The 27,620-nt window shown below is 40.3% G+C and overlaps 3 protein-coding genes across 3 annotated transcripts; 1 reads left to right on the top strand and 2 right to left on the bottom strand. All coding sequences in view use genetic code 11, as the record gives it.

The window, feature by feature from the left end:
- Positions 1–3,610: 3,610 nt before the first annotated feature.
- On the bottom strand, positions 3,611–12,113 carry EGR_10009 (putative isocitrate dehydrogenase [NAD] subunit alpha; the record flags this gene model as incomplete). The annotated part of the gene is made up of 7 exons (XM_024499258.1): positions 3,611–3,697; positions 4,617–4,769; positions 5,785–6,034; positions 9,429–9,562; positions 11,512–11,641; positions 11,715–11,887; positions 11,949–12,113. 7 exons carry the CDS (start codon positions 12,111–12,113, stop codon positions 3,611–3,613), a joined length of 1,092 nt encoding a protein of 363 aa, XP_024346322.1.
- A 943-nt stretch (positions 12,114–13,056) lies between these two features.
- On the bottom strand, positions 13,057–17,007 carry EGR_10008 (WD repeat-containing protein; the record flags this gene model as incomplete). Its single annotated transcript, XM_024499257.1, has 5 exons — positions 13,057–13,136; positions 14,349–14,725; positions 16,020–16,480; positions 16,516–16,774; positions 16,817–17,007. 5 exons carry the CDS (start codon positions 17,005–17,007, stop codon positions 13,057–13,059), a joined length of 1,368 nt encoding a protein of 455 aa, XP_024346321.1.
- Positions 17,008–26,570: 9,563 nt separating this feature from the next.
- EGR_10007 (Retrovirus-related Pol polyprotein) lies at positions 26,571–27,499 on the top strand (the record flags this gene model as incomplete). The annotated part of the gene is made up of 2 exons (XM_024499256.1): positions 26,571–26,626; positions 26,971–27,499. 2 exons carry the CDS (start codon positions 26,571–26,573, stop codon positions 27,497–27,499), a joined length of 585 nt encoding a protein of 194 aa, XP_024346320.1.
- Between the last annotated feature and the right edge of the window lie 121 nt (positions 27,500–27,620).

The following is a 27,620-nucleotide window of genomic DNA, read 5'->3' as shown; positions in this document are numbered from 1 at the left end:
TCCCAATACTTTAAATAAATAATCTATTTATCCTTGAAGAAAAATAGGAGCGGATGCTGCCTCTTAAATTGGATGCATTCTTTGCCAAGAGGTTGTTATTTTCTTCTATGTTACGTCAAAGACTTAAAAACTCGTTCCTATTTTTCAATCCTGACACATAAAAGGGATTTTAATTCGAAATCATCAATCGCAAATTTTAGTCGTTACAAATTCTCCGAATCTGATAGAAAATAATCTGCTATTTATGGTTTTATAATTGGATAGATACATTGGTACATTAAATTGCCTCTAGGTGTCAAGGATCTTTTGATTGGTAGAGGGAAGTAGAATAGAGAGCTCCAAATTAACATAGCTTCTTTTAGATCAGTTACACAAACCGCTGCCACCGCCTCGGCCTCGGGTGAGATCTCACTCCCAGTTGGTGCTTGTCCTGTAGTTCGTTCTTGTAATGAAGACTAGATTGGATTGCTTGTCGGAAAGGAGAGCTCATTACATGCAGCGTCTACAAACGCAATGATTGAAGTGAAGCGTCTTCAGTTCATACGCCATCCATGCCTTCATTTGCGAAAAATTGCTGTCTGCCTTATGGAATCGGGGTTTGTCTTATCAATGAATACTTTCAGGCGAATAAAGTGTGAATGTTAGCGACGAATAGAGATATGCACTTGAAATTGAGAATGCAGTTCCAGAGCCTTAGAGCAGATAAAATTCAATCACTAGCTTGTAATACAAGAATATTTGAAATACCTTAATCCGTCTCTTCAAATGCAACTCGAACGTCTTCAAAACTGCGCATTTGTATAGACTGCAGGGGAACAAAATTATCATTCACTCTACTTCATTACAAATCATAATTCTTGTCCTCAAAGATATATTTTTCCTATGAGCAAGTTATTCCGGTTGACCGAACCCCCAACCCAAGTGTAGACCTCACAAGACCAGAGCAAAAAGAGGTTGGAGTGCTTCTATTAAAGTTAACGATAAAAAATATCTAAATAATCATTTACAGTGCAATTTACAGTCCAGGTTGAGAAGCTTACAAGGGAACTGTTTCTACCAAAAAGCAAGCGAAAAATAAATAGCAACAATCCCAGAGAGCACAATGAAGAAACTGGTTTTTGAGGACCTGAGGCATGATCTCTCTTTGGTTGGCTTGATGATAGGCTACCTTGGGCCTTGGCAATCTCAAAAATGCACAGGGGGATCCTTAACAGTCGGTGGGATTAAAAATCAGTAGTCTCTCTGGGAGCAGACTGGTGTTTACTTGAGCATCCTAACATTAGAATGCTATCTCCAGTTCTTCTGCCGAGTTACTTTAAACTTGGCATAGTAAAGATTTAAGGGACCAAAAATTCGGCCCTGTGAATGAACCAGTAGACGACCTAGACTAGGTGCTTGGAGCATTTCAGGCAATAACAGTGTAGTTCGACTGGCGTCTCGGATGGCCAATATTTCCTAATTGAGAGAGCACCTTTTAATATTGAAAACCTTAATCTGGTTTCCACTAGGTTATTACTTGAGCAAGTGTACAAGAAAATTAGCAGAATATTCAGTAAGACTCAGACTACTTAACCCTTAAAATCAATGGGACTTTAGTATCGCTAAGGGGACTCCTAAATCTGCCTTTTACTAATCCATTCAAAATTATCCCGCTATTATAATACGAATTCCTAATCTTCCAACCTTGGCATTCAAATGGGCTTCAGCTAATTCTAAGAAGAATGAGCAGGCAGGATAGTCAGCAGTTGCAACAATAACCACTCAGAGCCTCTTTAATTCCATCCTCGTTAGACAGACCTCTAGCCACTGTCCAACTGCCGATTCGCGTAATTGAAGGGCAACAAGTAACATATGATAATGTGGTTTTTCTAGAAGATCTTCCAATATAATTTGCGGGCTGGTTGTTCCAGTACGCATCAATCCCGTCCCAATGACTAGAAGTCCACCGCCAGTGTTGCAATTCCTACGAAAGAAATGGAGCATGCAATCGATCAGAGATAAAATGACCTGCAAATAGACTGTCTTGTTTATATAGCCTAATGATTCATTTTAACATTTGAATTGTCCTATCGAGTGTAATATCCTTTACCAAAAATTCGGTTCTGAGCTATGCGACTGCAGGAATTGGTGATATATTCGCCTTCGGCTATTGAGAACTACTGAGACCTGTTATCTCAGAGATTACTGACTGAGCAACTGATTCTACCTTACAAGTTCACAACATTGGAATTTTCAAACAGCATCTTGGAGTCTTGCTTCGGAAAACTGGAAGAGATCTCTGCCATTGTCCTACTTTCATTCACTGGTTCAAGTATCCTGTAATTGGAGAACATGACTGAATAATGAAAATGTAGGCATGAATTTATAGCTGATTGGTCCTATTTTCTCCCAAACAGTATAGCTTATTTAGCACGTCGTGATGCACTGAAACGCATTTAATTTGTACAGACTTGGGAAATTTCACATAAGTCAATTTCATCCTTTCGATTTTAAGGCTGCAAAACAATCAAAAGACACTGTAGAAGTAATGCGTTCAACCTAGATACATAAGGTTCAAATTTACGGACATGGTGAAAAGTCGTGCCGTTCCCTTGGTTGGTGATTCTCATACTAATTCTTCACCAAATTAATTACCGAACCCTGAGTACTTGAAATCGGCAGCATTGGTGAGTTGGCTTCCCCATTTTGCTTTCCTCAGAAAATGATGTTTTGAGCGTCATTAAAAGAGCTACCAAAGAGCATACCCAAAGTGTAAAAGACCAATCCTTTGTTGGCTACCGCCAGCAATAACATGACGACCTGCCCATGCATCATGGCCCGGACAGCGTTAACCTAGACAAAAGTGCGGGTATACAAGTGTGATGATGAACGAAGCTCCTTGTGCACGAACTTCTAGACTTTAAGCTCAATATAGCGATGGATCGCTCATGAGGCGAACATCCACCGTCTGAACCTGTCACCAGAAGATCGCACAAGAACCTTTCTGGCGGAGTGGTAGATAAACTAGTCTCCAGTACGAAAATTTACAAAGCCCCAAAATTAACACAAACATACCCATGTTCCGGGTACTAGTCATAAGTTGACAAGCCCACAAATGCTTTTACACGCACAGGCGGAAGGCATGCAGAAAATCAACTCCCGCAAACTGAAATTTTTTCTCCTTTGTGTTAACCTAAAGACCCGATTGGACTTGAACAGTGGTCGTGACCAGCGCACACACGGGAAGTGGTAATCCTTCCGAATTATACATAAAACCATTCCTACCACGGTGACTGAATTGCTTAAAGCCTATATAGGTGGTTTTAAGTAGGTTAGTTAAGCCACCTTCAGTTAGAGCGTTTTGTCAGATCGTGCAGATGGTTTTACAATTCTGACTCGATTTAAAAGGACCTATCGGAACCGTCTTTAATGCCACTTCGCCCGTGGAAATTGCGATGACAAACAATGCTTAAAAGAAAATGGATTACAACAATTTTGCACTACTTAAATAAGCTGAGTAAAAGAATGAATACATAGACATTTATGATGACAAGGGGAGAGATAATTGAAGGGGTAGAATATTTCACAATAAGAGATTCAGTGACGAGATGAAACAGAAAAGGCAAGGTTGTTAATGGGATCTACGAGCAATTTCATCGCAAATAGCAGTCGTATACTCCGAGCACTTGGCAGTTCCGCCCAGATCCATTGTGATATACTGGAATAGAGGTGAATGCGTACCCCTTACTAATTATAAGTAAAAAGAGGAACATAGCTAATGCATACAGATCTGAAATACTTACGAAGAATAGCCTTTTAAGAGAAGACAATACTACGTCAAATGTATAGGTGGTCTAACATCGTGTCTGTTGGCTATTTGAGATACCAATCGATTTTATCAGCTGACTTCTTCAAACTGTTAACTCTTTTCAAATGGGATGGCAACTACGTCAAATCCAGTCACCAATACTTTGCGTGTTGCTCAAAAGCCGTTTTTAGATCAGACAAATTATCCACCACCGCCTTGATCTCAGCTAAGATCTTGTTCACTACAGAGGACTTGTGTGGTCAATTCTGGATTGAAGTCACCCCTCAGAAAGGAACTTATCATGTACTATACTGCGCCCGATTCAAGCTGTTGTAAAAACCACGCTGCACCAGAATATTGTTACAAAGTTGCTCATTGTTAAACGTAAAAACCCATAAACGAGGGTTTAAAAAGTGATGTCCCTTCACAATAGCCATACAATCAGGAATGAATAACATTACAGAAATTTGGAAGAGTACCAGACACAAATAAAATAGCTTATTGAGGCTCCACTAGAAAGTAAAGTCCTCATTAATCGTGATAAGAAGGGACTCTTAGAGGATCAAAATACATTTTTGAAATTAAGTTGATTGGATATATAAATGAGATTTAGGCCCTATAAAGATGAAAAATGAATCCACTTGCAATGCTTGAAAAGCTGCGTAGAACCCCTTAACTTTCCATACTCAGCAAGCAAATACCTTAACCATAGATCACGTCTCAAGATGAAAAAACTCCTGGACCAGATAACGGGTAGATGAGCGGCCAGTGATTCGATGTATTTTCTACAACATCGAACAGTTCCATTCTAACTACTTTTACAAAATACCTTTTTCGCACGAAGAACTGAGAACACGGAATCTTCAATGAGTTTAGCATGTTGACTGAGTTCCAGATGGCGCAGCATCATGATAGCAGAGAAGAGGAGTGCGGTGGGATTTGCTCGATCCTGACCCGCTATGTCTGGAGCCGTGCCATGCACCTGCCAACACACAATGGCCAATTTCATTCAACCAATTAGGCTGCCAATCAGCTAACCAATCAACTGACAACTTTGTTAAATAACCCATCAACTGGTGAATCACCCAAACGGTTAGGCATTCAACAGAGCAGCCAGCCCATTCATCAATCGGTTAACTAATCCATTGCAATGGTTTCGTGAATTTTGGATGTATACCTAGCCTTATGACCTGGACTTAAAATGAATTAAAACCGGCAATTAAGAAATATATCAACCCCTCACACAATAAGCAAACAATTCAGCTTCCAACTTAACTGATAAATTATTTCACTACCCAATCAAGAAATATATCAACCAGCTAACAACTCGATTGGTAAAGTGATCAATAAAAAAGTTAACTAAAGATAAACGATTAACAAAATGGTTAATCAGCAAACTGTTATATCACTCAGCCGACCAACCTATCAGTTGATCAGTCCAGTAAACAATCGACTGATCAATCGACCCATTAAACATTTAATTAGTAAGTGGAACAGTCTAAAAACCGACAGAGAAGTTTGTAATTCCCGTAAGGCTTCAAGTAGAGATGGAAGAGAACTAGGTGAGAAAAGGAAGGAGGATCCACTGACTCAAAGGGGGCATTCTGTTAGCCAATTTTGTCAGTTGATCGATCAATCTATGCACGCATGAGTCAAACAGCAAACCAATTGAACCACAAACCAGTTAGCCAATCAACCAGTCAATCAACTGAACAGCAAATCGATTAAGTGACTAACCTATCTACTATTGATAAACCAGTCAATCAATACATAACCTAATTAGTGGACTAACTGATTGATCAATCTACCAACTATCGGTACTATCAAGCTCCCTAATCAATAAGTCTATCAGGGTACCAAATAATTAGCGAATAAAAAGGTCAGTCAACGGATCAGTCAATCAATCCAATGATTAAACAACCACTGAAAAGAACAAACCAAACAAATATTTTCGCCAGTGGAAAGAGTAAGGAAGAAGGGGCAGAAAAACAACGCACCGACTCAAAGAGAGCGCCCTGCTGACCTATGTTGCCACTAGGTGTGACACCTAGCCCTCCGACGAGACCAGCAGCGAGATCGCTGACGATGTCACCGTAGAGGTTGGGCATAACGAGGACGTCAAACTGGAGGGGATCCTGCACCATGCCCAGGCAGACAGAGTCGAGAAACATCTCACGGAAGCGGATGTTCGGGTGACACTCTGCTTGCTCCCTGCACGCCCGCAGGAACATGCCGTCTGACATGCGCCTTTGGGAGAAAAGTATTTACCAGTTGGCCAGTCAACCAAACTAACCAATTAAATAACCAGCTAATCGATCGATAAGTACATTAAAGACGCACTTAACCAAATAATTAACTGATGAGCTGATTAGCACTCAAGAAGCCAACCGTCACATTACGCTGTCAACTAACCAGAACATCAAACAACAGGCCGGTCGAGGAAGTAACTAGCCAATCAACCCATCGAACAATCAGTCAATTTACAAAACAAAAAACGAACAGCCATGATATCAGTAGACCAAACAAAAAGCTAATAAACCGACTAAACAATCTGTTGACTGATCTTACACTGATCCGACTATCTGAATAAATAAAAACAGTAATAGTAAACCAGTTGTCCAGCTAGTCAGCCACTTAATCAATAGCTTATTTGGTTGATTAATCAATCTGTTAACCAATCATACAACCTGCAATTCAATTAGCCAACCAAATAACAAGTAATTAATTAGTTTAAATTACAGCTAGTTTATTTATTCAATTCGTTAACCGTTCGAATTATCAGCCAAGCATCCAATTGGTCAATAAAATAAGTAACTAATTAACCAATCAGCCAATTAGCTAATCAATCAACCAACTATTCATTCATTCCATTAATCGGCCGATCAAACGGCAACTCAACCAATTAATGTATTTGACGAAAAACTAACAAATCAACTGACCAAAAACCAAACCAACTTATCAACAAATAGGCGGTTTCGTAAGTTTTTAGTACACAAATTATCTTCTCTACAAACCAAATAATTGGTCAGTTATGCACCTACAGTAGATGAGAAAAACAGGGATTGACTAGTCAATCAATAAACTGATAAGTTAACAGAGTAGTCACTCAACTTTACAGCTTACGGTCAATCAACCGATCAAACGACTAACCAGTCGAACAAATAATACCCCAACCAAACAATAAAGAAGTAAACAAGCTAACCATTCAATCAACATCCAACTAACCAGTCGGTAAATTAACCGATGAATCGACTACTCAATCAACACATACTCAAAACTAAAAAGCTTAATAACTCCAAGCCCTTGGATGTCCACAAAATTAATGCCAAGTATTTTAAAAGAAAAATTAGAAGCAACGAAGCTCACGCCTTATTAGCAAAAAAACTAGCACTGATTCACTACCAATGTATCATCAAATAGTGAATGTTCACATACTTAAAATGGATCATTTAACGAACAAGCTTCTCAATTGGTAGAGCGTGCGTACTAGGCAGGAATGGTATGGTAATATCGCCACACAAATTTCCCTAGATGCTTACCGCGCTTAAGCCCATATATTTGCAGTGTAAGAGTGCCGAAATTTGTCACAATGGAGAAAGGGTAGGCGAAATTATATCAAAATATCACCTAAGTGCAGACCAGCTTCGTGTGAACTCTTAAGATATAATGCATCAGACTGCGGTACAGAATTTTTCATCAAGAAAAAATGAGGCAATCAAAAAAGTTTTCCGCTATTTCCGGTGGAGCTAACTGCAACGGCTTATAGGAATTTGGGGAAACACATAACACGTACAAAACGTAGGAACTAGTTAAACACCAGAGGATGGTATGTATCAACTTACTAAATCGGTGTTCTGTGCCATTTTCGACCTGTTTTGAACCCACATATCATAAGCAGCCGGTTGGGTCTAATGAATGTGATTTGAGCTTTTCTGCTTTACAAAACGAGATTAATCCGGTTCCAAAGCTACAGGAGCTTCTTGCACGGTTTCTTGTATGGGATTTAAAACTGTGGTAGCAGACTGTGGCGCCCGAAGTCAAATGGATTGAACAACTCCATTCACTCAAGAATTGATAATGCATCAATTAAAGGAGCGCCCATACACCATAATAAAGAATTAGGTCTCGTTGTTGAATAACAATCGTGAGTGATAAAGCAATTTGTTTACACCTGCGTCAATTGGTAAAGTGGTAGTGAAAGCTGCTAAGCAGATGGTTCCCATTCGCATGACGTGGATCAAAAAATGACTGTAACCTTTAAAGACTACCAATTTATTCCGCACTTTAACTTTATGCAGGGGTGCCATAACATTGCCGACCAAATAGTGATAAAAAAGTTTTACTTAAATATTAAGTGAGCGAACATACCATTGGTGATCGCCTAACCACCCACTCACTACAGAACATTTCAAAGGCACCAGTAATGCACATGAGAGTATGGACTCTGGATACGCTAGTTCACTATGACTCAAAGGCATCCAAAACTTCCCCTTGGGAAAGACAACCAATGAGAAAAGCGGTCAATTCTTGTAAAAACGCAAGATTTCAAGCCCTAAGTCGCAAGGCTTAACTATGAGAAGATCTGCACAAGAAAATGAAATGAAGATAATGTTATTCTCATTCTCCATATTCCCTTGACATTTTCCTAAGCTTCAAGCTATTACTACGTTTTTTGGCATTACGTGGTCAAATTCGAGAAGTAGTAACACTGAGGGATAAACGGAAACGGCCAGAGTTAGACTATTTTGCTTTCAAGAACAAGTCTCTACACATAAGTAATAAGTGGAAGCAAGCCTTTCTCTTTAAGAAAGGACGATAAATTGCAGCGGTGATTACTTCAGCGAATAAAACAGTTTAAGTGGGCTTTTGTGGATCTTTGCTTTACAGCATACAAACCACACGAACTTACTTGGTCGCTTTTACAATTAATTGACAAAATTCAGTGAAGCCGTAATAAATTGCAACAGCCGACCTCTGTAAGGGGTGATCGAGGCCCTACAGTAGAATAGTGTAAACTAGAAGCAAGATCATTAGAGGCACTACTACCTTTCTTCTCATCAAGCCGAACGAACATTTGTGCTAAGAAGGCTAAAAAACTCATCGTAATTCAACAAATTGTAAAATAAGGGAGTACATCCGCCGCCTATTGGATGTGGGATGGGTAGAGGCATCCAATAAAGCTGCTTTAGATTATCCACTATCTTAGCCTCTCACATGATGCTTAGCTGCCTAGTCGGCTTGCGACCAGAATTGAGTTAAATTGCCCATCAGAAGAAAATTTATCACTTAAATAATCGGTAGCTAAACTCTTTGTTCATTCATTGCTCTTTTGACCCGTTTTTGCGGCTATCAGTTTTCTTCCATCGAACAAACACCTCCGTAAAATGTACCAATACCAAGAACTATTAATAAAGTGAATGGTACCGATAAAGACAAAATTATAAGTCGCCCAATAACCCGACTATTAATTGCTATTTTGATTAATTTATGCGGTCTTACACAGCAAGGGTTCAGACTGGCTATTCTGATCGTCGAAAAAGGAAATGAATTTCTTGAGAAATGCGTTTTTTGGGAAAAAATAAGACACAAGTAGTCAGGAGGCCGAAGCAGTAACAGCAGAAAGGAAACATTCGGAGCTCACATGATGTTGGCCTTGTGGACAGCAGTCACGGTAGAGCGTCCATTCTCCTCGGCGAACTTGAAAGCAAACTCAGCCACACGCAAGCTGGCCTCGTAGGTGATCAGCTTGATGCTCTGTACAACTCCATCAACAATCTGTTGATTTTTTTGGAGGAAAAAAAGAAAACATTTGCCTGCTTTTTGGCTTTAAAAAAACTATTTCCACAAAATTGCAGTGACTACCCCTCACTAATTTTGATCATACAATTGTAAAGTGAGTTGGAGATTACTCTAGTTGCACGAAGACCAAGACTTTAGTCTGACTTAAAGTCATTTTTAAGTATTAAACACACTTGACGTTCTGCGCCACCTTGTGGTCAATTTTTCGGGGTATTTTTTTAAAGAGCAGCATTTGACAGCTTCCAAGTAAGACGATGTTTAATCCGTTTGCACATTTAACCACACAGGTTCCTCTGATGTCATTTCTGCTGATCGGCCATCAATGCCTTTAACCACTCAAGTTCAGACGTACCAGAATGCATTCAGAGAGGACGTAGGCATTTAACCTGGTAGCAAAATGCTATCCATTTAACTGTACATTTGACTTAAAAAAGCTCATTGGTCCCCTGGGCTTGGGTGACAAACTTGACGTCAGTGCGCCTCGTCCATACTTTCAACCGTTCAGCCCTTCTGTAGGTTGGTAAAAAAAATCTTCACACCGCTTTGCATCAGGGGTGACTTCAGGGATGATTATTTTTCACATAAATAGAGAAGTACAATTTTGCGGACTTGAATGCAATAGGTATTGTACTTTGAATGCGGAAGTCAGTTATTTTTCCACTAACGAACATAAGAGGTCAGAATTAGAGACATGAGTTGATTTTCGGTTCATACCCGAGATCAAAGCTGAGCTTCTCTACTAGTGCATAACAAGACTTGTGTACTTTTTGATGCAAGAAATGCTCTGATACTCCAATATATGAAAAAATAGACTGTTGAGAACAATATGAACGGTACTATGAGCATCGTCACACTTGAATAGCGTAGTCAAATTTAACACAAGTCACAAAGTAAGGAATTAAATCAGAATGAAACGAAATCTAGCTTAACATGACCTCAGGTCATACAAGCAGCTAATGGTCCTTGATGATTTCGGGCAAAAGCTTCTCTGTAATGAGTTCAAGTATTTATCGGCTTGGGATGGTCGAATGCCTTTGACCAACTCTCATTCAAGGTAGCTAGATAGCACAACAGTACAAATGTGTAGTTTTCGGTGAACATTTAGGCTGCTGTGCAACACAAACACGGTTTTCTGGGGATAAGATAGTGCGTACCTTAGACATTTATATTGAGTAGCTAGTAAATCATTTAGGGATAATCGAAGATAGTGTCGCTTCACTTAAAGAAAGTTGGAATAAAATGCAAAAAACATGGCACACAACACAACATCGATCAGCAATCAACAAGGCCTCTTTGTAAGGTGAAAGAAGTAACTGATATACCAGAAACCTTTAAAACTTAGTCACTTTTTAATGCATTGGCAAATGGGGACCATCTCCTTAGTAGCCTGCACTACGACCTCGCCAGCTGATGCACGTGTGAACAAATTGTTCCACAACTTCTGTGAAATATCACTGGAAGATCCGCTCCCTATTTTAGTTAATAACAGCACGTAGTTCCCCATTATAACGAATAGGGCGTCTTATTTTATTTGATTCAGCATTTCCTCTTAGGTGATTTATCACCAGAGTCAAACTGTTTAGAACACTTCCGCCGACTCAACCAATGTTCAACGTCTGAAGATTCGCGCCAAAAAGAACATACAAGAGAGCACATATCTAAACCTTGAAAAGCCAACAGACAACCACACACTACGAGCCCCCGCAGGGCAAACGGGTAAGCGGAGCAAGCTGTACTAGAAAAGAAACTAAATTTTTGAGCACTTGATGGAGTAGCAACTACAATTAAACCGATCGACCGGTTCAAAATTAGCATGTGGCTGTGACAAACATTATTTTTGCAAATACATATAAAAGACGCTGCATATGCTCGCATACCAACGGGTCTATGAGAACATAGTACTAAAAAGTGGAATTGAAACAAACCACGTGTTCAATGCCTGAATATTCACCCTCCGTGTTCTCACGAATTGTAACTATGTCGACATCCTTATAGGGAGTCTCGTAGCCCTCCACGGATTTACAAGGACGAACGTTTGCGTAGAGATTGAATTCCCTACGTAAAAGATTGTCAAATTTTGGACATATGACATTGTCCAAATCAGTAATATTCCTCTGTATAAGCTTACTTTCTTAGAGCAAGGTTTAGAGATCTATGCCCCTTCCCGATTGGGGTTGCAAGAGGCCCTTTCAGACCAATACCATATTTACGTATGACATCCAGAGATCTAGGAGGCAGTTCAAAGGTTCCATCAGGTCCTTTCACGGGAGTTACATCAATAGGAATAAATTTGATCGGAACCTGGAAATAGAAAACATGGTATGGTTCTCTTAGGTTAAAAGGCATTTGCAAATAAAGCAACACTTGCATCGGCAGCAATGAAAACTTTCTGGACAGCGTTTGATATTTCAGGACCAATCCCATCGCCAGGAATAAGAGCAGCAGTCCGAACATCCGAATAAAGCCTGCATCTCGATAAAAAAACGGACCACGAAGTTAACCTTCGCAAGCCGCCACCAAAAGACATGCCGAAATTTAAAGGTTGCGGGGAAGCCAAGAGTGACCAAAACCCCCGATTTATTTGTCACCAAATATATTTTGGTATGCAAGTAACCTGATTACATATTGTCCATGCGTATCTCATAATTATATTAATATTTAGTTGTTGTAAATTTTTTTAAAGCAATAATTGCGAGTATAATTGTAAGGTTATTCAAATTGCAGTGACACTATAAAAGAACCCACCAGGAACTTTATATATTATATCCTCACTTAAGTTTATATTATCCAAAGTCTTGATTGACATAACATGCAACTAAATATAGAGCGTTAATGAAATCTTAATAGGCTGAGGTAGCATGACAAAACATGCCACCAAAGCAAAGATGAGCCGTGGAGAGTCGTGTTTGCGAAGTTCAACACAGCCCAACAAAGCTTCAAGCCACTGCATTGGTTCCTTATATTTGTAACGCATTGCTCCTACAGCAAAAGCATGGTTTAGGAAACCGAAGACTCCTCATATTCAATAAACTACTTGGCCAAGCTATATAAGTTTTTAATCATTTAATAATACTGCAGCACTTTGGGACTTTCTGGGGACGAAAGACGGCACATTACACAACCAATCATCTAACAACGGGCTTTGTCTAGCGTATTTCCGTGGAAGTTGAGTTTCACCTCCATTTCTCCTTGCTACTTTATTCTCACTTCGTGTATTACCCTGGGTCCTATCCAGATGGTAGAGAAGCAGAGGGATATTGCGTATTCACTTTGTCGACATCTTCATGCAGGCACGGTAGAGAGCTCCGTAACAAGCTTTCCTATATGTCTCACGACCGCGACTAGTGCCGCCTCAGCTGTTGACAACCTTCCCGCAGACAATGCGAATGGGATAGCGAGACATTTTACTGGAGACTGTCATACCCTATCCGCGGCATTCCCACTTCCTCCGTCCCGCCAAGGTTTATCACTTAGCAGTAAAAGTCGGGACAGTTGCCCTCTAAGATCGTGTTCGATTTCTTTTCCACCAATGCAGCGCCTCGAAATCCCCCTGAAGACAAAATGGGGCATAGCACTCGGGGAGAATACGTATCGTCGACATGCAGAATGGATTGCAGCCACTAGCATGCCCCAAAGGCCGGCCCCTGATAAAATTAAACAAACGACTTGCACGTTACTGATGCACAGCTCGCCAACGCTTTCATTGTCCATGCGCAATGTCCCGCCTCCCTTGAAGTCGTAAGAAGTCATAGTAGGGTTGTTCAGGAGGACTGAGAGGCTACTGGCGTAGTCCTGCGGCCATGCTGTCGAGCGGAAGTACAATGGCGGAACCATAGGTGCCCACGTTATCGGAATATGAAGGCAGATAAACAATCAGAGCACTTTACATGCTTCCACATGAACTAAGTCAGTTTTTGAATCACAGCTAAGCAGTAAATAACAAGACGCACTGACTCGCCACGCAACACTAAGAGTTTACAAGTGATAGACTTCCCCGAGACCAATGTAAATTCCCACGCACCATGTAACCCTAGCCACACGTGTTTCGAACTAGGTATCAAATGACTGCCAAAGCCTATTTTCTGACTCCCCTTTTTATCAAATCCTGTGTAACAACAAACAGTGCATTGAAATTACCGTCTGATTAGACTTCGCAAACAGAAGCAGCACCGTAAGCAGCAAATGACTGCGTTCGTATGAGAATAGCTACACAAGCAGGGGCCAAAACCAGAGATGAACGAGTTGGAAGCAACTGTTCAGAGGTGGGCCGAACAACCAACTAGGCGAGTTCAAATCTGGCCTACCCACCGATAGCTAATAAGTTCATAATTATTCACCATAGATTGGATAGGCAAAGCTGTCACCCAATGCATAAATATGGTGCCCAATCGTCTGGAAACCTACTTCACTCAGACCCAGGTCGTTAGTGCGTGACCATAGCACGGGGCGGTATAATGCATACAGCAGGCGAGTACGTCAATGCCGGAAGTGCTTAGCGGTTTGAGGATGCGAATACCTGAGTGTGCACATAGCACACTACACCACCCAAATCTCCGAACAAATAGCCTCCAAAGTAACTGATTATTCTACTCAAAACGTGGTCGTTAAGTAGCAAATCTGATGAAAGACCTCAGTTAAGATCAAATTAAGGGATAGTAAGAACATTCCAAAACCACTTTTGATAACTCAAAACTAGGAAACTTCCCTAGTACACTTTTACCACACAAATTTACACAAATTAGCCTTGCCTAATCACTCTCACGGTCATTACTTCTTTCCTCCTCTTCCCCCTTGCTCCCTTCCCCATTTCTCTCCGTCAGTCCTGATAAAAAATCTTCTCTATCACGGTCCGCACCCCTCGAAGTGACTCTAGCTTTCGCATCACGTCCATATCTTTGGGTCATCATCTTCTCCCCAGTCACCACCTTTGCTGACTCGGCCTCCGCTTCGGCTGGAAGGTGTTCCACCGACCAGAATTTGAGGCTCGGTGCCAGAGGAAGTCCGCTAGCTAACAGAGGAACGACTGTGGAAGCAGGAGACACCGCCAAGGTCATACAGTCACCACCACCCCCCGTAGCTTCATCTGCTGTGTGCCAACCGAGACAAGTGAGCATGCGATTGGGAAGGATGCTCATTGGACTAAAAGTAGAGGAGAGATACGTGCAATTAGTGGACTAGTAAGGATGGAATGTTCTTATTTAACCTCCTAAATAGCTAAGAAGTAAAACAACATTCATTGTACCAGAGGTGTTAAAATCGAATTGAGACCTGATTTTAGATCACTTACCATAACTCACAGCACTCAATGCACATATCGTAGTCTAGTCCAGTACATACAGCGGTTAATCAAAGATGTCAGGCAACAGTGGTAGTGTATACTCGTATGCAGCAGCGTGCAATGGTGAGCAAAATTTTCTGTGATGAAAAGATTTGGGACATAGGGATAACTATAGAAGGCCCCCAGCCCAAAGTGGTAAGTACAACATTTTACTAGTGGAGGCCGTACGTGTCTAAATGACGACCTTGACCTCCAGTCGTGTGGAAATTCAACACTAAACTGCACGAAATACTATTCTGGAAAATGGTGAATAAAACGCATCCATTTGAGAACAATTATAGTTTCGTAAAGTTTGCTCACGCTGGGTACAGACTTAATGACAGAAATTCCCTCTGTACACCAGCCAAACACTGGAAGAGCAGTGCATAAAGGTGGAAGAGGATCATGTGGAAAAGGAAGTTCCTCCCTTCCTAAAATGAGACCCTAAATCCCCGTTAAATTAGAAGCTAGAACTCCATTGCTGCCTTACCTAGTCAAAACGCCAATTTTCCCGACCTTGTAGGTAAAAAAGCACACAATTAGTAAAGAAACAGGGGGCCTTAAACGGTTATATCGGTGGAAGTCGACGTGGTATCTCAATTTGCAAAATGGAAATTTTAAACTAAAACGCTGTGATAGCTCGCCAATCACATCACAACTAAAATGATAAACGGTTCTCACTCAAATAAAGATTCAGAAGCATGACAGGGTCAGGAGAAATCATGTCAGTTTAAGTATCCAGTCTGAAAATTACCAACCGTGTTTTGCCCCAAAGGTAAAAAACATCAAAGTAAAAAATAGCAACAACAAGTTGTCATGTAACATAACAGTGTCTCATTAAGCTCTAAGTGTTCAGAGGTACCTCAGAAGCTACACTATTTACAATAAAACGATCAAATTTTTAAGACGAAGATCAAATATACATGAATATACGTGTCACTAACCCTAAAAAATAATAATTACAAGTTTCAAAAAAGACAAATTTGTATTTGAACTTGGCCTTGAGATTGCAAAACAGTTTTATAAGGAATGAAGTCTGACCATAGATCAAATAATGACGCCAAGGGAAATAGAACATCATCTGTCCTACGGCATACCAAGATTGTTTCGACTTACCTAATCGCCCCATCGTCTGTTGCTATAACAACAATATTCTCCGTGACTTTGACAATCTTCTCCACCGCTGGACAGCCAGCCTCATCAAAAAGCTTCGTACCTGAACGATGGTCGACCCGCGTGCGGCTCGTCCGAACGGGGAATCGGTCGCAGATGCTGCCAAATTCGCCCCAATTGTACATCAATATCACTCCCTCATCAGTACCCAGAAGGACCTTGCTACCATTCTTAATGGAGCAGACAGAGCGAGCACTGTAGCCCAGAGGCTCAGAAATGGTCTCAAGTCGTCTGCGCCTAATACTGTAGGTGACAAGACAGCCCGATTCCACAGCGGCGAGCAGAGTGCCTTGGGGATCGGCCCCAACTGCTAGATCGTTGGTTCCGCAGAGATCTGCATCCATCTCGTTTGTATTAGGTTTGATGGTGAAGCAATGGCCTTCTTTCAACCGATCGTCCCATATCTGAATCAAGAGTGAGCTATGGTCCTCGCGCTCACTTTTATCATACCATTGTCGTCCCCCGTTACCCAACGATGATTAGTGACAGCGACCAGTGCGGAAAATGGCGAGGAATCCCCCGATCCCGTGAAATAACCAATCCGTTTCTTTGTCTCGATGTCATGAACCTTAAGACAACCTTGGTTGGAGGCTGTAATGCAAGATGTGGGGGAGAACGGGTTGACGACCAAGCACCTTATAGACTTGTGCCACCGCTTTTGATAAAGAGTTTTACAAGTATTTCTTGAACAATCAAGACTAGAGTAAGGCAACAGTGAGCAAATAAAACAGGAAGCCTACATTCTTACGCGACCACCAGTGGTACCAACCATGAGGAGGTTTTTATCAATGGAGGGCACAAAACACAGAGATGAAACACCATCAATGCCTATGAACAGTTGCATGTTGGATGGATGACACGCGTCACCCACCTTATCACACATGATTTTGTAGGTCCACAAACGATTTTCATCGCGACCCAAGGTCAACATTATTCACATCAAATTCAGTCCGTGAAATAATGCATCAATAGTGCAAATAAGCGCATTTCCCCGGCATAAATCAGGCTTAACTCTTAATTTGTTTAATGCGTGGGGAAAGATAAAAACTCATTTCTTTTTAATTATTCGGTGTAGTGTTAGGTTATTAAGGCAAATTTATATAACGTTAAAAAGAATACGGAGAATGTCTCGTGTGTTTGATAAAATAAGCTTTCGTGGAATGTCATTGTAAATACCACTAGGTCACAGTTTCTCAATTCTTTCCTTAACTCTATTTTCTGAAATTCGATTTGCCACTTTTTATTACTAAAATTGGTACTTGTGCGTTGCACAAGTGGTAACATCGTGTAGTATGTGAAAACAGACTCCTTTTGGTTTCATACTATCTCCACATGTGCGTTTATATCCCTCAGAAGAGATGGTAAGATATAAGTCTCAAGGCGTGGCAAACCACTCATGGATTTCGTTTGGTTTCTACGTAAGGTAGTGTAGCGTCCCGAGACTCCCTGAAGACGAAAGAAGACAAAATACTCGAGCAGAATATATATATTCAGCACGGAGAAGGTGTCTGGGCTATTGGCATGGCCCAAAAGGCCAGCCCACCCAGCGAGGTACAAGGGGGCTAATTCGAAGTACAAAAGTGGCGCCTCATCAGAACCGAGGGATAAACCACTATCGTATTACAGTAGTGCGATATGAAATAGCTTGGCTCTTGCGTTTTGCATCATCTGTTATTGCCCGACTGCAGCTCCCTGAGTCACAATGTTAGGACAGAAAACACATTGGTGGCGTACGGAAAGGCTTACAGGCTTGACGGCCATGGCGCCTAGCGAAAGGGCGGAAGCCTTAAACAATTTCGTGCGGTGCGTTCGTGAAGCTCAAAGGGCCATATGTACACATGTGGACCGCAGATGTTAACAATGTGTATCCATCCATGCAGCTCAACATCTGCTGTGCCCTTTGTCTCATTTACAAGAGTAAGAATGGTTTTTATGAAGTCTTTGATTCAGTTGTCATTAAGACTGAATTTAATTTAAAGGTGATAAAGTATTTGGTATTAGTTTTCTGACTGGATAATTTCATTTTGATAAAAGATTAACTGTTACAGAACGAAACCGCAGTTTTGCCCACTATCTTATTCTCATAGCGTTTCATTCGTGTCATTTCCTATAGCAGCCTACCAGCTATTCTGTACACCCCTATAATCGAAGCGTATCCAGACTTATACATCGCATAACGCCTTAGGTGCAACATTGATAGCAGTTGCAATTGAACACAGTCCAGATGAAGAGCTATACTGACTTTATGACCTGGTTATCTCATCAAAACTTTGCTGAGGAAAGGTATGTGCTATGAGGGGTCGAAATTTTGGGACTCACAACGGAACGGATATTGAAGTTATGTAAACTTTAGAAATTAGCAAAATTTTGTATTTGGTAACAATGGAATTAACATCTTGAGCGGCAACAAACTCGGGGGATTCAAAAATACTTCTTTTAGAGGTGTTTATGCGACTTATAATGAAGTATCTAAATTATGCTGATAAAAGAACCTCGTTCACTTGGTTATTAGCTTAATGGGACACAGAGAGACGGTTTAAAGGTTTTGGGACAAGAACAAGGTGGTAAGAGGAGATGATATCTAATATGTTTCATTAAATGGCTCCATTTTTAGGTGAATTTTTCTTCCAATAGAGAGCGTAATATGCCCCAAGTAATTTAAATTCAGGGATCTCCCACAAGGCAGAGCGTAAAGGGGGATAGAACTCTTGATAATTCAGCAAAACTGATGAAATGTGTCACTGGAGTTTAATTCAAATGTCTTCTCGTAAGGGCAGAAAACAAACCCTTTGATTTCGTTTCGTGGCTTTCAAAACACCAAGGACAGCTTTTAGATGGAGAGGCTGTACAATATAACAACTTTTGCTTCGATATTACTTTTATCCACGTTTGTTCTGCAGTCTTCGCAATAACGACCGTCATCTTTTTTTATAGATGCTCTGTTACTTTCACTTTTGCTAATAAACCACCAGCTTTCTTGCCTGGTCGTTGTAGTTAATACATAGTACAACTATCGTCTGGGGAGATTCCGGTACTACGCATATTTCTAGAGCTAAGCAAACCAAGTCTTTAGAAGAGATTCGACTACCACCTACAGTTCCCAAGGTATTTATTCCCTTAAGATTTGTTCAATTCGGAAACAAATTGATTAACGTCAGCCGAATGCCATTCTAAATATTTTCTGTTGCGCTTTAGATCTTATGATCGCTTTGGGACATAATTTGGTGCAATCGCAATTATCATTAATGGTAATGGCGAACACATGTCACCCAAAAATGACAATGGTAGCGCGTGCTAATGTAGATGAACAAGCATATAATTTTGAAAAATAAGACCTTCTTCTGTTATTAATTATAACAGGATAGAAATTTAAGTCACATTACTTTATTAAAATTAATGGGGAGAAAAATTGTGACAATGGAAACAGTCGGCATAGCACACCAATGACCATGTTTCTCATGCACGCATTAACATTTGACTTTGTGACGTGATTTTTCCCATTTGACATAACCTCGTTGTCACTGGAGGGTGAGTCAGAGAGAATGGTATTGGGGTAAGATTTTAATGTTCGGAAGTTACTTAGAGTCGAAGCTAGAGAAAACGAATGATTATGCATGTTATGGCTTAAATCAGTTACAGTAATGGATAATGAAATGGATAGTTTCTCCTGTATTTTGCCGTATGAGAGGAGCATACGCCAGCAACCCATCAAATTAATTAGCTATTTTAGTCAGCGATTTACTCCTTGTGATTTGGAGTCGCTATATTTTATTACCTTTATACTAGCACAAAGTAACAAACCTGACTTTGTGTTGCCATTTGATCGGTTCGACTGATCTCTCGTTTACACTTCTGCATTTACATGTGTATGTGGTTATGTATAAACACATAATCAGTTTTGAAAAGCTTAAGGAAAAGTGGTTTTCTCCCACTAGAAACGCGGCACACAATACGACATTTAAAATTTCAATTCGATTTCTACAGAGGTTCTGCATTAATTCACCAGTGCATCAAGGCACTCGATTGTTATGCACAAACAACGTTAGAAGCTAGTCTTCATATCTATATCCGTTAATCTCCTCACAAATGACACTAGGGTGGTGTTAATGCCTATGTCATGGTATGCTTCCCTTGACCGATTGTACTAACGCGTTAGTGAAAGAAGGGCAAATTCAGTAAAACAAAGAAAGAAAGTATGTAAAATCAACTTTCTTGTACTACAATTCAAAGCCTATCGTTGCATTGTCAAAAAGGATTATATTAGCACTCGCAACAGGAGACCTTAGACTCACTGCTGGATGGAGAAGCGTCCTGGTAGCATCCATTCTAATATGAGAATAACAATTGGCTCAAATACCTCTTAAAATACAAATATTATAAATCCACTTTAAGCGGTCTATTTTACAGAGGTGCATGATTTTTAGTCTTCATCCCTGATCCCCAAGCAAATCGCCTCTCACTTTTTATGGTAACAATAATGGGTGGAGAATTTACTGCCATAAAACGTATCAGCCTTCTCCCCTGAATCATTGAGACCTAATCCAAACTTAACTTATTCACAAAATTCCTCTGGCTAATACCTATTCTTTTTTTAAGAACCAGTATCAGTGATTTGGCTTATCCCATTTTAATAAAAAGGGCCTTTTTTGGTTGTTCTTTCAAAAAAATAAATCCTTTAAACACTAGAACCACCTTTTTATGGCATCATCGTCATGATGCCTTAACGGCATGAGACCAGTGCTTTTATTTATGATAAAATGAAAGGAGCCCCTTGTGATTGGCGGTGTAGTAGGGATAATGTTCGATTTTGTTAATGATGGGCGTATTTAATAGTCCTTTAAAGAGGTAAGAAAGGAGCTAAGGCAACTGTGGCTACTACAGTTTGGTCAAAAGGGAGGAATTAATTGTTTTTGCGATATCTGTCATTGCTGTTTCTACAAGCAGACTACACAATCTCCGGGGGAAAATTTGCTTGTCAAGGTCATCCTCCCCCTCTCTCCCTCCCTTTCTTCTACCTTCTCGTCCCCTTCCACTTCGGAAGCATCAGGATCCTGTGGTTATCAGAGCAGTGATGATGGTTAAGATTTTTTTTAAAAAAGAGATAATATTGTTTCTCTGTTAACCAGATGGTAAGAACTTTAAAATTTTTTTGCCTATTGAGGTGGACTTGTGTAAATTTTATTTTTTAAAGGAACAGAAAATAGCTTTGTTCATTAAAAGGGATAAAATGCATATAATAATCTGTTTTGATAGGACTCATTCTAGTTTCTCTGACTATAAAGTAGTATTTGTTGCCTTTCTCGTACAATTTTTAAGGTAACAAATAAGATGGATCAAAAAGAATAAGGTGAATTTGAAACCATCAGTACACGCAAATTTTTACGTTTTATTCATCGATTTCACGGAAACATAAATTCTTCAGCAACTTTTCGCCCAACAGATTGTGCATCAGTCAGATGTCCACGAAACGTACTGGCAGGTGTGTGGTCGATCATAGCTGGAAAGCTGACATCATTTAAGCGTTGAGAGCCTAGAGTCTTCGACACAAACGGGTATGTTTCCGTGCGTTCAGGTTAGACACTATTGTTCAAAAGAAACATTATCCCTCCACCCCGTTTCGTGTACGCATTTATAGTCACTGCTGCCTACCGCTTTAATTACTATCTAGTCCGGTCCATGTTATTTGCATCAGATCGTAAGGGTAGTAATGTGACGCATTAGGAAGGTAATTCTGTGTGTAGCACTGCTGCGTGAAACTGTTGTTATTGTTGCAGGAATGAAGTTCATAGTCCTGGTTCAACTTAAGCTAACACCGTATTTACTTATTCTAACTACTGATTATGCATTTTTATTCTCTAAGCAAAAACCGACTTCTTGTCAACTGGAAAACTTACATGTCTAGGGAAGCTTCATTTTAGTTCCTGAAAATACTATAATCATTCGTCTTCGGTCTACTTACCCGTCTTTCCAAAATGGTAAAATTTTGCCTTCTTTCTAAATCAAGTGTAAACTTCGTTTGATTACTGTGTTTCTGATTATAGTATTTTAATGCTTTTAGAGCATATGAGACCCATGTGATTAGAGAACGACACCTATGCAATTTGTCTGCTTATGCTCCCTACCCTTCAAACCTCGCCGATTTTGTCACTGAGGTGCGATGGCGTGACATCCTGTTCATGTCATTCCCGCTATGTCCATGACGTTCTCAGAGAAGGTCCAGGCTCTACAATTTATATTCAACTTTAGTATAAATGAAGTTTATCTACTAAACTCCATTCTCTGAGTTCTACAAAACACGCACTTAAATGGAAGCAAAAGTTGCGATTTTTAATAATTTTGGTGAAAACGAAACTTAATGCGGTATTTAGGCGCCCCTTTGAGTAGCATTACTTCAGGCATCCTATAAAACCCTTTGCCTCATTTTAGTTGGTTAGTTATGGCTATTGCAGCGCTTGATTGGATAAGCACTCAACCTATGGATTGCAAGGACTGACTTCGTATTTTCATTGGTGCTCAAAATGCTAAACCTTTTTCTGTGCCCACCGATAGCCTCCGTCTGCTCTTATCATCCATAGATCAGCATTAAATTGGCTATTAATTCCATGTTTCCCAATTTAACGGGCCACTTTCGAGCAGTTTTTACTATTTTTTGAACCGCAATTGCATATTCCCATTTTTAATATACGGAAATTATGCCTGAAAGATACATATTTGAAATAAAAAATTCCGTAAACTTTCTATAAATCAACTTATTCTTAAAGAAAACATTTGTGAAACACACATTTTGTGTACTACCAACCCACTCAAACGCAATCTTTTAGCATTTTTTCAATTTAAATGTAAAAACAAGAACTAAGATTTGGGTAAGCTAAGAAAATAATAAAGGATATACTCAAATAAATTTGCATAAAGTCACTGATAAAAGTGAAGTAATTTGTGCCTTTAAGTATAAGTATTACTTTAGGCGACCGAATAATGGGCTTTAATATTGCTTTTCTAGAAAAGTTTATTTTCTACGAATTGTAGTCACTTTTATGTGTGCAGACTTGAACTTTAACAGCTTTACCACCGGCTTCAAACCTTCAGGTAGAGATCACCATTTACGTAAAGTAATCATCTTATACAGAGAAGTGATTAACGCCTTTTACTGTTAGGAGGAGAGCTTAGGAGTTTTTTACGCAGGAGAAGGGGAAGTGGACAAGGTTTGTTGAAATAATCGCCATACAACCCAAAAGATGCCGTAAAGCAACACATGCATTACAAATCATAAGTAGTTTGGGGAAAAAACCACTTGCCACAGACCTAATGCATGCCCCCACTTAAGCGACTGCTGCAAGAATAACTGTGTAAAACGAATAAGCTGATGGGACAGGCATTCCGCATGTCTCAATTCCATAGAAGTACAACACGATTTTCACCTGACCTGGTTCAGTGAGTGATCCCTAGTTATTATACTTTAATGGTAAGCAAATCGTTTACGCGCCCATCTGTGGACATGTTCAAGTGAATGTGTTTGATGGCTCCGTGCCATCAGCTGCCATCAAATTCAGTGCCACTAATTTCGAGACAAACTGACTATATCTAAAAGATCATGGTAGCAAGAAAACGCATCCAATGTAGAGGGTAACGCCTTCCCCTAAATGGTATCATTTCACCTTATTGCTGGCACGAGACGCCACTTGGAATTGTCCGATCCTTGCCGTTTCACCGTGCTTGCACACGTATTGTGGGAGGTGTAGCTTTGACACCTCCAGCCTGGTCTTGGAGTCCCTAAAACCCTTAGAAGAAGCATCTATCACAGTTGCAACCACAACTGTTACAGTTCTCTACTCAACATGCATCGTCCCACTTGAACTCAACATACCGAACTAAACAACTGCACAAGGAAGGGTGGCCGTGAATTGACTACCATGGGACAATTCATTTCTTTTCTTTACCACGAAATTTGGGTGGGAGCGTGCGTATGTATCTGTGGTAGCAGCATTAGGCGCAAGGGATGCACAGGATAGGCAAATCTGGCAGTTAGACATAAATCTGTCTGACGAATTTGACGCTGATTAGTGGAAGAGCATCAACATTTGACAATAGGGGCGGTAGTGAACAGTGTGGCTAGTTGGTGGGGTAGTGGAGGAACAAGAATTGTCAGCTAGGCGTTAAGATGAAGTTTGAAGGTTGCATATTTTCCTGATTGACTGTTTTGTTCGGAGGTGAACAAGTGAACTGAGGTAAATGTCAACTCGATATAAATCGAAAGGAAGTATTTATTCACCATTTCAAAGGAGATGGGATTGAATGACTAGAGTACAATAGGACTTATTTTATGTGTTTGAAAGAAATAGATTGCAGCGAAGTATGCAGTATGAGATGAATTACTAAAGCGAAGCTGTAGAGATGATTGGAATTTGCCAGTTTGTTCATATCTGCCAATGCTACTAAGCCATTGATGCCTCCGTTGAATAAATAATAATATGGGACCCTATGTTTTTAAAAAAGATGTTCTTTAGTTCTAAAACTATGATTTATTTACATCATGATGGACTGTGAAAGGCGACAGACCACTTTTATCCGGTTAATGTTTACATCCAACTGGGATGCTTAGGTAATTCGGCTAAGCTGATATTTGTCGGTTACTTTAGCGTAGTTCTTTTCAAAAAGTACATCAGCACTTTGACAAACAATCTTATGGGTTTTTCGGTAAGGAAAATTGTTGCATTAACTGCAAATGTTTAAGATTTTGTACTGTGTCTATCAGGAGATTTTAAAGCTTCTAAGCATATTCTCAGCCATTTTTGTGAGTTCTTTTCTAATTCGTCGATTGGTTGTTTCGAATGATTGGTTGATGCCACACATTCGTCAATATTTTAACCTGGTTTCTTAGACAGAAGCAAACACGCCTTTTTAAAGCTGATTTTCTTGTTCGAAGCCTAAGTGAATTCCCATTGTATAGATGACAATGCTTCGCTTTACCCCAGTACTTCTCCAACCTCCAAACGATTACCACCTTTCCTCGGTCTTACTCACACGCGAAACATGCTGATAGCAGCTAAAAGTGAGGCAGCTAAAGCGTTGAATAGAACTACGTCTGGGTGCTACTCCTGGATTCGGAACATCTTAAAAACACCATTTTCTAGCCTATAGCTCTCCACTTGGGAAAGATTGTGGACTGTAATGGTGGTATGTAAAGAGTTCTGCAATTGCTTTGTTCCACCTTATTTCATTGCCATTTCTTTTTTCTAGTTCACTTGATTATAATAAACGCATAGGCTAATTTTGTCAGCGAATTCCATTGTGGATCGGGAACATCTTAAAAGTGTAGACTAAGTGGCTTTTAGCGGCAATAACATTAATCGTTTAAATAAGTCTACTTAAGAAAGTGCCGCAAAATTGTGTTTGCTGTGTCGTAGACTATCACGAAATGACACTCAGTTGTCGAATGTTTAAAATAATGGGTTAGCTATATAGTAGAACTCAGCGCGTTTGTCGGTGGCGTAAAAGTAGGAAGTACTTGCCTAGAGATCAAGCGTCTTCAATCCAACCTTGGTAGCGTATATGTGTATAATAAAGAAGTTGAGCCATATGCGGTCAAATTTGAAATACAATAAGTGCTTACATCTATATGCACTCATGCTATTTGAAGTGAGAATTTTAAAAGAATTTATTACCTTCCCATTGAAAAAATGGGTCTCTTTGACAATTGTCTGGCAACGAATTGTCTGATAGGCGTAATCAAAGAGTTAAGCCTTATCACTTTATTGAAGTAGCTCTTATGTCTGGATCATTTAAAGCTCGTCCTGCAAATACGAATACTTTTTTGTCACAACTTTACTTATTTCAAGGGATTTGCAAGTTTACTTCTGTTTACAATGCTGCACTTGAAATTTGCTATAATTTCTCCGCGATTAATATCAGCACTTCATGACTAGTTTCAAACCCGAGTTTTCAATGCCGTTAATTCCAAATCATTAGCATTTACACCCCATTATGCAAGGAAGGAGTTCTCTTAGATTCCAAGACTGTTTTCTAGACGAAACTGATCGAAAAACACAAGCTTATTTAATTGTCTTTTGGAATCACATGTGTTTTTTTATTTTTCCTATCTAAAGTCTGTGAATAGCGGTGGAATGAAAGTATTCAACCTTAGGGGTCTGGCCATATGAGGAGTGTTTCGATGAAATCTGGACCTGATTTTACAGCCACGGAAAAAGATGCTACCCTGGTAGCGTTATTCGCATCATTAAGTGACTGGTGTGTCCTTTTAAGAGTTCTAACAGCCGGCGTATACACCCAATGCGAGTTAGTCACGACGGTTAATCAAGTTAGCTAGATACATTAACACTGCTCACATGGAATAATTACCATAAAACCTGTGGACACTCATATCCGCAGGAAACATCGGGCACAATGCGGCCATGGGGCGCTCACCATTAATATGACATCTCAATGTTGTAAACGTTTAATGGCAGCTGTACGTAGTCAGTGAAGATCGTGATCGTGATGGTTCGTTCCCAGCCAGTGGTCATTCCTCTAAGCATCCAGGTGCCTCGTCGAACGTCTGCATAATTATGGGCATCTGATCGATATAACCAGCTATGTAACGAAAATGAACGAAATGTTGGTTTTTCGCCGTAAACAGTGAATAGAAGCATGCACGAGCATTTGCAATTTTGGGTACTCAGCATTGAGGAAAGCAGGCTATCCTAGGATGCAAAGAATAACGATGCAGTACGGTGCAGACACCAATTTGAAACGGATCAACAAAAAAAGGACAAAGGTGTTTGGTGAAGTGAAGATGTGGCTAGCTAATGCAATGAATCCGCACCACGGTGCATTAGCCGGGGGCTTTACAGAGGCTTTAAACTTTTTTGCACAAATAAGCTATCAACGTGCCACACAGGCGATGGACCAGAGTCAACCTAGAACTAGTGTTGGCTCGCCTACGAGACGCAGGGTTAACCTTGAACCCGAAGAAGTGCCGTTTCCTACAATGCTCAGTCACCTTCCCGGGACACACAGTATTGTCGAATGGGATGGCAGTCACCGAGGACCGTGCACAGCAAGTGAGGACATGGCCTACGCCGACCGACCAGACGGAGCTCTGCAGTTTCCGAGGTCTGGCAAATTACTACCAGCGTTTCGTAAAGGGTTTTGCTAAGATCGCCAGGCCGTTACATAAATCAACTGAAAAGCAGGCAAGGAAGAATTTTAAGTGGGAGAAAGAGCACGATGAAGCGTTTAAAGAACTGAAGCGAATGCTCTGCTCCGCTCCGATCCTAGCATTGCCAAATTTCAATTCGAGCGCTCTACCGTTTGTACCGGATACGGATGCAAGCGACGCGGCCGTGGGCGGTGTACTCTCACAAAAGGACAAAAAGGAGGAGAACACGTCATCGCCTACGCGGGTACAAGGCTCAGTAAAAAAATGAGACAGAAGAGAGCGAGGGAACGTGAGCTGTTTGTTATCTACTCAATGGGTCGATACTTCAGACATTACCTGATAGCGACGAAGTGCATTGTTAGAACCGACCGTCAAACACTCACCTAGTT

Source organism: Echinococcus granulosus (assembly GCF_000524195.1).
Source record: "Echinococcus granulosus chromosome Unknown EG_S00183, whole genome shotgun sequence".
NCBI lineage: Eukaryota > Metazoa > Platyhelminthes > Cestoda > Cyclophyllidea > Taeniidae > Echinococcus > Echinococcus granulosus.
The sequence above is the reverse complement of the archived record's forward strand: the minus strand, read 5'-3'. Positions and strand labels throughout refer to the sequence as shown.